The 12,204-nt window shown below is 34.1% G+C and overlaps 1 protein-coding gene across 2 annotated transcripts in view; it reads left to right on the forward strand.

The window, feature by feature from the left end:
• PPP1R12A (protein phosphatase 1, regulatory subunit 12A) overlaps window positions 1-12,204 on the forward strand; it is a 120,636-nt gene that overhangs the window by 27,991 nt on the left and 80,441 nt on the right. For both annotated transcript variants that reach the window (XM_004675858.2, XM_012720428.1), the window contains exon 2: window positions 8,616-8,746. In XM_004675858.2, coding sequence (XP_004675915.1) covers window positions 8,616-8,746 — 131 coding nt within the window. The remainder of the gene's footprint in view (window positions 1-8,615; window positions 8,747-12,204) is intronic.

Below are 12,204 nucleotides of genomic sequence, written 5' to 3' on the forward strand. Positions count from 1 at the left end.
TTTTCAGAAGTTGTCAGTTTTTGTTAATTTGGTTATACATTTTGAAGGTTGTGTTTTCTTGAATGAAATCTCTTCTCCCTGTTGAAAAGTTTATGACCTTAAACATAAGTGAAAAATAAGCACTGCCCATAAAACTAAAATACATTGTAGAACCTGTACATTTAAGCACAAGTAATTTTATTCTTCTCAGAAATCCTTATGTTAGCATCTGTGTATTCTTATTTTAATCTCAATCTTTAGAAAATATTCAACTAATTAAGAGGGGGCTATTTATTTTAAGAAGATGACAATTAAAAGCAAACACGATTCCCAAAAAGCACTTTCAGTATCATTTTATGATATTGGAGTTCTAAAGTTGATATGAATCAGTAAAAGAAAAGTTGAATTGTGTTTGTTTTACTTATGTAAAATTGTAAAGGAATGTGTAATAGACTTAAGGTTTTCATCAGAAACTTTTTCTAAAAGAAATTTCAGTGATTTCTATTTCTAATTATACTCGGCATATTTTAATTTTGTGAATTTGATCATAATGTGCAAGAACTCTTGCTATAGTCTGCAAGTATATATTTAAGTGAAACTAGAATGAAAAAACAAGTCTTCTTATGGTAGTTTAGTACCTGTGTTTCAGTATATTTTAATGTTATTATATTTGACTCTGTTGCCTAAGCATCTCCATCCATGGGAATCCCAAAGCCTTATATGGTCAAGACTTAGCTTTTAGATCTTCAGTGAAATGCCAGGCAGCCCTCCAAAAAAAGAAGAAAAAAATAGCCATCTAGCTGGCTTTTGCTTTGTCTTCAGTGTTCTCTTGGCTGTTTTTATTAACACAGTAGCTAAATTATAAGAACCTTATGTGCATTGGGAGCCTGTCTTACTAGCAGAGGGAATTCCTTTTGTGGCAGTAGTTTTATGCTAGAATGCTAATGTTATTTTAACAACATTACTTGCAATTGGTTTAATTTGATTTTCAAAGGGAAACTTTCAAACAGTTTTGGTGTATTTTATCTCAGTATATGGGAGGGATAGAGATCATACCTGCATGTTGTATTAGGAAGTGTGAGTCTCACTAATGGAAGGTGTTAAAGAAAACGAAAGTAAAATTATTTGTTTGGAATTTTTCTTGCTTTAGAACTGCTATCAGATTAGGGGACACAGGTGAAAAGGTGTGAACATTCAAGGATTAAAGTGATAGTCAACAAAGGGCTGCTAAAACTAACATTTCTACCCTGGTATGATCTTAATGAAATCTAGTTAACTGTTTGCTTTGAAAGTTATTTTCTGAGTGAATTTAAATATCACTCATTTGTGCATTTAACTCTAAGATAGTTTAATACTTTGTAACTATTAAAACTCCTGGTATTCCTTGCACATAATCAGAAATGGCGAAGAATTCTTCCTAACAAGAAAAATAAATGTTTTGTAAACTACTGTGTGTTTGGTAAGTAATATATGACTCAGAGAAATTAACTTTTCCAATACAATCATGCACTACTGACAGCAACCTGTTTCTGAGTCCCAGCAGTGAAATTAAATTATGCTTGTAGCTTCCTCCATTTGACATTTGATTACCATCTACAGTATTCTAGATATGTTGTTATAAATATTATGATTCCTGCCTTCAGAAACTTGTAGTATAGTGGAGAAAAAAAAGTGAAGAAAATTAATGAAGAGATACTACCTGTGGGTTTATATTTGAACACAGTTTTTTAAATATATTAGGACAGGTATATTCACAGTGTTAGAGGCTAGAGGAGGTATTAGAAATAAAGGCTTACGGTGACTAAAAAAAGACTAAATTGAAGAACAGTTGATTGGGACCAGCAGTGCCTCAGCTGTTCTTCAACAGTACTTTGCCTTTCTCCAGAGAATCTATACAGTCCCAAACATCCTTAATTGAAGTCTTATGATCAGGAAAAATTGAAGTTACTTTTCCTTGGCAAGTGAATTCAGCCTCTTAACACTTACTTTTTTTGTGATGGAACCTAAGAGTATGTTCTTGTAGGGTTGTTAGCACTGGTTTTGTTTTACCTGAAGAATGTTTATATCTTGTATGTGTTTCTGCAGGATTTTTTTTTTTTTAAATAGTCTGTCTTTCTTGCAGAGATACTTGTGTTTGTGTCAGTCTTAATTAGCTGGAATGCTTAACTAGCATTCCAGCTAATTAAGACTGAAAATCTCATTTGTAATGTATGAGGGTCACCTGTGTTAATAATTGCATGTCTGTAGTTTAGATAAACAATAAAAAGACAGAATTTTCTTGGTTCCATGCAAGTGCATAAAGCCTGCATATCATTTTTCCCTTAGGGATGAACAATTGTGTGAAATTATTGATTCATTATTGATTATATCTTAAAGAAGCTTGCAATTCAAAGTGCGGCGATGCACTCATTTATGATACTAGATAGGTAGACTATGTAAGGGACAGTGGTTTGCACAATTGAGTGTTGTACATAAAAACAACTTTTGGTGATAAAAATAGATGTTAATGGAGAAGGAGTTCAATCCAGTATACTCTTTATATAATATATTTTAAAAAATGACATCCCATCACTTCTACCATATGCAGTTGGAAGTAAGTCAATTCATCTAGCCCACATTGAAGAAGGAATGTACCTTGTAAGGGTTTCACTACCATGCAGTCTTAGGGGGGGATAGTTAACACAAGTAACAAATTAAAACAATTTTGTGATATTTTTATATCCCTCAACTTAAACATTAGTAAATACCATGCTTAGTAGAAACTTTCTCCTCTTCTTTTTTTTTTTTTTTTTTAAGATTTATTTATTCATGCATACAGAACTGGGGTACAGGCCAGCGGCTCAGGGGCGGTGTGAGGCTTCACCTGAGACAGAGTGGGGAACTGAACAGGCAGATTGACGAAGTACACTGCTGAGGGGAGCAGCGGGCGGGCCAGGAGAGGTCTGCCACACCATGTGGTCACCTCCAGGGCAGGCGGGAATCGAACTCATGCAGAAGCAGCTTTAGATTCTCAGTGCTGTGCTTTAACCCACTGCGCCACCAGGGAGGGCCAAGTTTCTCCTCTTCTTTAATGTTCAACAAAATATTTGAAAATCATTATCTTTTTTTTAACTCTACTTTCTATTTGAATGTTCAGTGCTCTTCTTATTTTGTGACTTGTATTATCTCCTGCTTCCTTAATTCCTTCATCAGTTGTCCCAAAAATACAGAGAAGCTTGGTATTCTAAAATGAAAAATAATATTTGATGAAAATAACCAAATAAGGTGGTTGTGTTATGTTTTCTTTTCATTTTCTTTCCCAGGACCCAGAATTATCTATTCTTAACTTCATTTCATCTTTTTTTTTTTTTTTTTTGCTAAAGCATATCTAAATATAGTAGAATAACTATCCAGTTTTTAGTCTATTAGACATACCCTTTCTTTCTTCTTTCCTTTCTGAAAAGTATGTTGGACTGTTGTTCCAAGCTTTGATTGCATATTCCCTACTTTTCGTCTTCTCCATTCATGCTACAGCTTGACCAAAAAAAGTCCTTTTGCTTCCGAGCTCCCACCGCCTTTTCCTCAGTTTGTATGTGTATATAAATAAAATATTTTAAAATTTAACATTAATTTTTGAGGTTTCATAATTTATGTGTACTGGAATGAGAAAAATTTGAGGTTAAAGGAGTTACATTCTTTTGTAATTCTTATCTAGTATATGTTTGTGATGATTACACTGAAATTACTACAGTCAGGACTTGACTGTTATTTTGAAGAAGGTACTACTGTTAATACTGTTAATATTCCTTTTATTTTTTTAAGATTTATTTATTCATTCATACAGAACTGGGGTACAGGCCAGAGATGTGGAGGGTAAGAGGATTCATCAGAGACAGAGTAGGGAGCAGAACAGGCAGATCAACGAAGTACATTGCTGAGGGGAGCTGAGGTGGGGGGGGGATTCAGGAGAGGTCTGCCTTGCCAGGTGGATCTCCTCCACCGGGGCAGGCAGGAATCAAACTCATTGGGAAGTGGCTTAAGCTTCTTAGTGCTGTGCTTTAATCCACTACGCCACCAGGGAGGGCCACTACTGTTAATATTCTTAAGTCATAGTTGATTACATTTGGGAAACAACACTTCAGATTCTTTTTATGCAAGTAATTTTTCATTCTTTTATTTTAAAAAAATAGTATTGTGATAAATTTGTGTTCAAAGTATTTTAATTATTTGCCATAAGAAAAAAAAAACTGGACTTGAAGTTTAAATTATATACAGGTTTTCTCTAGAGGTAGAGAGAGAATTTTCCTAAATACTGATTTAAGATTAAGAAGATAGACTGTGTATAGATTGCAACAGGATTTTTAAACCATGTTCCAATTTTAGAAATATTTAATGATGATAGAAGAAGAAATCAGCGCTCTTAACATTCCTTCCTTCCTCTCTTTTTGTTAGGTTAATATTTCTATTGGGGTAGAATTGATAATATTTATATTTGTTTTGATTCAGTTATTATGTCTTTTGACCAGTCTGTCTTGATTTCTGAATTCAATGCTGTTTTATTTTTATTGGCCTGATTTTATGATTAAATTAAGTTTATTGTTTTATATTTGATGTCATGTCATGCGTTTATAAAGAGCATCAACATACATGGGGTTCTTTCTTTGGTTTGGCAAATTATATTGTCTTCCAGGATCTGGATGTTAGCATACTTACATACTTTTTTTTTTTTTCTTCCCCTTTATTTTGTTCTCTCCCCCCTCCTCTTTAAAATAGTCAAGGTTTGACATAGGCTTCTCTGATCTTGTCTTACCTACATTGAATTGCCTTTATTGATTTTAAGCTCCATTGTTTATTAGCTTAATATGGGTAAATCCCAAATTGATGTTTTTATCACACTTTTCAAAAATTTACTACATGAGAATATCCAACTGACCATATGCATGTTAGATACCTATAATGCTTGCTTAGGTATGGAGACTTACAATTTTAGTGTATAAATTTAGCATATCCAAAGCTAAAAGTGTCTTTCTTCCCTACCCTACTCCTTGAACCTGTGGTTTGTTTTAATTTTTTTTTAAGATTTATTTACTTATGCTTACAGAACTGGGGTACAGGCCAGAGGTATGGTGGGTGAGAGGATTCACCAGAGACAGAGTGAGGAGAAGAACAGGCAGACTGACAAAGTACACTGCTGAGGCTAACAGCAGGTGGGTCAGGAGAGGTCTGCCACGCCATGTGGGTCAGCTCTCTTGTCTCGGGTATCAAACTTGTGCTGCAGTGGCTTTGGAGAGCTTCATAATGGGGTGTTTTAACCCGTTGTGCCACCAGGGAGAGCCCTGGTTTGTTTTAATTTTCATGAGTGGCTTTTCTCACCCTTCATACCCAATCTCTAATTACACTTCTCACATTTTCTCCTACATTTCTCTTAGAATAAATCCATTCTGAGTAATTTTACTTTCTCAATTCAAACTTTTCCATCTTCGTAGTGGTTCCAGTCATTTTTCTGCAATATTGATCTGATCTTGTCACCCCTTTGCTAAAATGCTGAATAGCTTTTTGAGACATCTACTCCTGAATTCTGAAGTGTTTTTTCCACTTTCCACAACAGCTGAATTGAGCCATTGTCACTAATAGAAGTGAGATGGGTTCCCTTTATGTGTGGGAATAGAAAGTAGGTTGAAAACCAACTGTAGTATCAAATCCAGTCACCCTTGCATTATATGCAGATGTTTTAACCACCATCTAGCCTTCACATGTTTTATAACTTACACTCTGTACCATTGTTTGTGTAGTCCATGCATCTTTTAAATCTTAGTGCATGTGTTCAATGAACTTGCTTCCACTTAAATTGCTAGTTGAATAACACTTATGTAATCTTCAAATCCATGTTCAAACCAATGCTCCTGAGTGAGATTTTCTTAATGTGAACTGTCTTAGACACAAGAAAAATTCTTTGATGTATCAGTATCTCAATGATATACTAGTACATTCTACCAACTGCAGTTTTTCCCAATTCTATGATCGTTGTTATTTATGGACCAGCTCCTATATACTGATGTGATCTTTTTCCTTTCCTGTACTCCTATGTCTTTGACATACATAGTTTTTAGCATCTGTAATATGAAGACTGGCTAAAGCAAATTGGGATATTTAACCTAGAAAGAAAATGTGAGACTTCTTAGGAATGTGGAAAATCTTCACAATATTTAAATGTTATCAGATAAAAGAGGAACTCCATTTGAGATATATGTAGAATTTAAGTAGCCAGACTATAGATATATAAAGGAAAATACAATATATGCATATAGCATATACATACAATTAGAGATAAAATGAGTAAAATGTCTTATACTGGAAATAATGCATACAAGCATTTCAATAAATGGTAACCTATTTTTTTTATTTTTTAAATGAGGTATAACTTACATACAATAAAGTACACAGCCTTGAAGTATATAATTCAGTGATATTTTTTACATGTGTAGATGCCTGCAAAAGTCAGAAAGATAGGAAACCTTTATAATCTCTAGATACCTACCTTAATTCCCTCCTATCATTTTCCTATATGTATAGCCACGATCCTGAGCTTTTCACCAGAGATAGTGTTTTCTAGGAAACTATAGTATGTATCCTTTGTGCCTGCCCTTTTTCCACTCATCCTTATGTCTGTGAGGCTCATCTATGTGAGGAAGGTAGCAGCAGCTCTTTTTTGATACTCTTTTCATCATGTATAAGATTATATTAAATGAATAGAATCTCTCTCTCTCTACACACACACACACACAAACACACACACCCTATTTTCAATCTGTGTAACTTAGTAGATAATGTTGTGTGTTTTCTGAAGGGGTTATGGGAATTTTAGAGATTTATAACTATCAGCTCCTTTCTTCTACTTGAAAGATAGCCATTAAAGCTCTTAAATATTAAGCTAGTTATCTACAACCATAAGATTTGTTGCCTAGCCAGAACTAGAACCGAGAGCCAAAGCTATGATTCCTGTCATTTCTTTTCCACTTTAATTGAAAAGTAATTCCATGCAATTACTTCCTCTTTGGTTTTTTTTCTTGATACCAGCTTTGTCATTTCCCCCCTAAAAACTTGCTACCTGAGAGCATTTTAGCTTTGTGATAGGTAAAGTAAAATTGGTTTCAGTTATACAGCAATCACCTATTATGTGTTTGGGATGTTGTCATACTCTTGTATAGATTGCAAGTATGTAATGATATATGTTGATGAACTAGAAATATCAGATCTGGAAAATAGTGTTAAGTGTAAAAAGTACTCAGATTCTTGGAATCTGACCATCTGTGTTAGATCTCAGCTCTATCTCCTGATAGACCTCCTGTGATTTATTCAAGCTACTTAATCTCTTTAATTAATTTTCTCCATTCATTAGCCCCTACTACATGCCAAAACTGTATGAAGTACTGGGATTACAGCAAAATTTTGTTGTCATGGTGGCGTTTTGTGAGGATAGTGTGTAAAATGTCAGTAAAATAGATAAAGCATCAGTTATACTGCCTACTTCACATAAGCATTGATTAAATTTACGATGACTAAGTATACTGGACTATGGTGATGGCACATGGGTGATTTGGTGATGGGAAGCCCACAGGGATTACAACTGAGATGAAAAAATGCACAAAATGATGTAGAAGTAAACTGTGATATTAAAAAAAAATTACTATGACTGTGGTTTTCAAATGTTTTTGTCTGGGAACCCTTTATACTCTTAAAAGTTATTGAAGGGGGCCCTCCCTGGTGGCACAGCAGGTTAAAGCACAGCATTAAGCAGCTAAAGTCACTTCAACGTGAGTTTGATCCCTGCCCCAGAGATGACCCACATGGAGCAACAGACCTCTCCTGACCTGCCCCCTGCTCCCCTCAGCAGTGTGCTTCGTCAGTCAGCCTGTTCTGCTCCCCACTCTGTCTCTGGTGAATCCTCTCACCACCCCTGCACCTCTGGCCTGTACCCCAGTTCTGTATAAATAAATAAATCTTTGAAAAAAGGTTATTGAAGGACCCCGGAACCTTTTGTTTCTGTGTGTGTGTGTGTGTGTGTATAGGCATAATTATATATATTAGAATTTGTAATACATAGAAGTTAAAACTGAAGATTTTAAATATTCATTTAAAATAACAGTATTTTGCCTACATTACATAATTAACATTTTTTATTAATATTACTTGATTTTGCTCTGGAAAACTTGAATTTTTCTTTAGCAATAAGTTTCATTCATTGTTTTTCTTGAAATGATGGCATATTTTGTTTCTTTTCAAGGAAAAAAAATGCCAAAAACAAGTTGAACTTAGTATGTAAACTTGTAAGCTGAAAAAGCCAACTTTCCCATAGAATATTGTTTACATACTAAGTTCAACTTGTTTTACACCACCTGGGAAGGCCACTTCACTTCAATTGTGTTGCTGTTTTTCTTTTCTCATAGGGTTGGCATAAAGTCCATAGAGGCCATTGTATAGTGTATGTAACACTTGCAGGTTAGGTAGTAACATCAACCTTTTTTATCCCATTATAAGATAGCTGCAGACTAACTTACATTAATGTTAAGGAATTAAAATAGGAATTTTGTGTTGATATATTATTTTGATTATTGATACAGAATTTTCTTTAATTATGCTTTCTCTTTTATTTTTAGGCCTGTATTGATGACAATGTTGATATGGTGAAGTTTCTGGTAGAAAATGGAGCAAATATTAATCAACCTGATAATGAAGGCTGGATACCACTACACGCAGCTGCTTCCTGTGGATATCTGGATATTGCAGAGTAAGGCAGTTACTTAGATTCACTAACAAAATAATTTTTCACTACATTATTTTATGTTTCTCTTATTACTATGTATCCCACACCATAAGCAGTTTTGTTGTCTGCTCACATCCAAGCTTACCAACCATAAATATTGAATAGGGGAGTTCTACTCTGTGACTCTCTTAATAAGCCTTCATAGTTTAATTTCTTTATCCCCCCATGTTTTGTGGAGAATGCCATCTGTCATTTAGGGGTGAAAGAAGGCAGGCAGTGCTTGGTGAAATGAAAAATGTTTTTGCCTGGGAATCAGATCTGAATTACTTTTTATTACTTTTATTACATCATTTGGTTTCCTTTCTGGGCCTTGATTTCTTTCTGTGTAAAACAAGGAAGTCTTGCTATTGCAAAACAGTATTGCTTTTTCAAAATTATAATTATCATTCTCAAGTTCCTTATTGCTTTCTGTTTTTTTCATAACTGACAGAGGACTTGAATGTCTTTGTAATAAAGTATCTAATGTGTATTTTTCTTCAGCTGTCTTTAAAATATTTGGTTCTTAGGCTCTAGTGTCAATTGATGTAGATTGAGTACTTTTTCAACTACTCTCAAGAGGTGTGCTTTTCAGAGTAGTTGCTTATTTTTAAGCTTCAATTTTCTTTAAGATGGAAATAATATTTCCTATATTTGTGTGTGTATGTGTGAGAGTGAGAGAAAGAGGATTAATGCAAGTAACCTTTCAAGCGTAGTACCTGGCAGATAGAAAATACTAAGAATATATTGGTTTTTGATCATTATCTTATACATCTTCTCTAGGAAAATGAAAATCTAACCTTTACTTTAAATATTTATTCTTAATTTTTCCTTTTTTAATTCATGCTTCTGAGTTTGAGAGGATAATTTTTCTAGTATAGGTTTGATCGATAATCGTGTCGCTGGGGATGATTTTAGCTGCAAGTAACAATATCAACTTAAAATGATCTAAATAGTAAGAACACTTGTTACACAGGATAATAAGTAGTTTAGGAAAGAGCATTTATGTTAAATTGCTCAACATGTTATCAAAGGCCTGTGGTCTTTTTTTTTTTTTTCCCCATTAGCTGGAATGTTTTTGTAAGAGAAAATTCCTTGTATTTTCTACTTGGTTGCTCCTCATACACGTTGTATAGGAAAGAGAGAATACATTGTTTATTCTTTCCCTCTATATACTGATTTTATTTGTTTATTTATTTTAATGAGTTGGTTCACTGTAGGAAATTGTGTTTGTGTGTATATTTGTGTTTCAATTCAGGATATTTGTTTCGATCTGTTTTACTTACTACCCATATTCATTTCTTGTAAATCATAGTAATTACCATTTTTGGTAAGTAAGAATCTTTATATTGGCTTCTAAGTGTGTGGACATGATGAAATAAAGTGATTTTTTTTTAATCTCCTAGCTCTCTAGTATTATAAAATGTTCTAGATTCATCTTTTACATTTCCTGCTCTGAGTTTGAGATTACCACTTCTTCTAAGAGTCTTTTTTTAATAATGGGTACTGGAAGTATTCAAATTCCACATCTTGATGTTTTTCTCTAACTTATGTTGTATCAATATTTCCTTTCTCCTTTGCTTCATTGCCAGGAACTATAGGATTAATCTTATAACTACTGATTATTTTTTATATTACATATACATTACACTGCTAATAAAAGCAATCCCACCAACAATTACATAATTACTGAAAACAGTTTGAGGTTTTGGTTTTGCGGGTTTTGTTTGTTTTTGTATAGGTTGAGGGTAGCTTGTTTGTTTTTGTGTAGGTTGAGGAAGATCCTTTGGGTCTTTTCAAGTATCCCACTTGGAACATACCATTAAATTACTGTGTTTTAATGTCATTACAAACAGCTCCTTTCCTTGTATTTATGCCACCAGCTACGTGTACCATTAAGGTGATTGGTTATATTTTAGTTTGTCTTTTTTTAATTTTGTGTTATAACTTATATATCAGGTCCTATCATCCTACTTCCTCATGGCCTACTGGTAACCATTTGTTAATTTTATATTTTATCCCAGTTTATTTTTAAATACAAGTCTTATTTAAAATAAGAATTTTCCCCTTAGAGAGAAATGATGAAATATTATACACATATATCTCCATTTTTTTTTTTTTAAGATTTATTTATTTGTGCATACAGAACTGGGGTACAGGCCAGAGGCTCAGGGGCGGTGAGAGGCTTCACCAGAGACAAAGTGGGGAGCAGAACAGGCAGATCGACGAAGTATACTGCTGAGGGGAGCAGCGGGCGGGTCAGGAGAGGTCTGCCACGCCATGTGGAGCTCCTCCGGGGCAGGCGGGGATCGAACTCATGAGGATGTGGCTTACGCTTCTTTGTGTTGTGCTTTAACCCGCTGCGCCACCAGGGAGGGCCCTCTCCATTTTGCTTATTTCATTTAACCGTCCATTTTGGAGTCCACTATATAATGATCTTTAGAGATAGCATTCATTTTAGGGTTAACGCTCCATCTTTGGAGTTTATTCAGCTTGCCTTCTTGATTGATTTCAGTGAATGTGAGTTTTTGAATAGTTTTGTATAGTTGTATAGTTTTGAATTCCTTTTTTTCCCCCTTGCAAATCACAGTGATTTTTATAACAATGTGAAATATTTTGTATCTGAATAATCAAGCTTATGATTTATTTTATTAACATTTTGGTTATTGTTGTGATTATTTTGATACAATCATTTCTGTTTTGTCATCACATTTCTATCTAGACTTCAACTGCAGGTACGTAAGGAATACTTTTATCTTGAATAGCTTCAGGCTAGCATTATGTAGTTTCATAATCTATAGAATTGTTTATTAGTACAGTTAATTTTTTTTTTTTTCTCGTTCAGAGTCACCAAGTCATCACCTCTTTCATTTCTCCCTTCTGGACACTGTGGTTTTCACAGGAATTAATGCAGTTGCATTAATTCTAGCTATAATCACCTGTTTCTCATGAAACAGTAGAGTGGTACATTTAAAAAATATTGCAAGTGGGTAACCTCACATTTTTTTGTTCAGAGCCTTCCAGTGGTTTGCAAAGCATTCAGCATAGGAGCCAGAATACTGTTTACTTATATGATTATGGTTTGCTCTTACCTCCCCACTACAACCCACATCTCTGACTTCTTTAATCCTTTTTTCTTCAGGTTCTTTCTTGGAGCCACACTCGTGTTTGTTTTGAGTCTCTTAACAAATGGGGTATCTTGATTCACAGCTACACCTACTGATTCCCTCTGTCTAAAATTCAGTAGTGTTGTTATATTTGGCAAGAGAATATTCTTAACCAATTTAAGAAACATAAAAATTCCACCACTATATCCATGAGAAACATTATGATATTGAGTTCACGTTTAAACTGTATTTAAATCTTACATCTGCCAGTAAATTGCTGTTAACTTTAGACAGATTACCAGCTTCTCTGAACTTCTGTGTTTTTATCTATAAAGTGAA

The sequence above is a fragment of the Condylura cristata genome, unplaced genomic scaffold (assembly GCF_000260355.1).
Source record: "Condylura cristata isolate star-nosed mole 26May11 unplaced genomic scaffold, ConCri1.0 scaffold00004, whole genome shotgun sequence".
Classification (NCBI taxonomy): domain Eukaryota; kingdom Metazoa; phylum Chordata; class Mammalia; order Eulipotyphla; family Talpidae; genus Condylura; species Condylura cristata.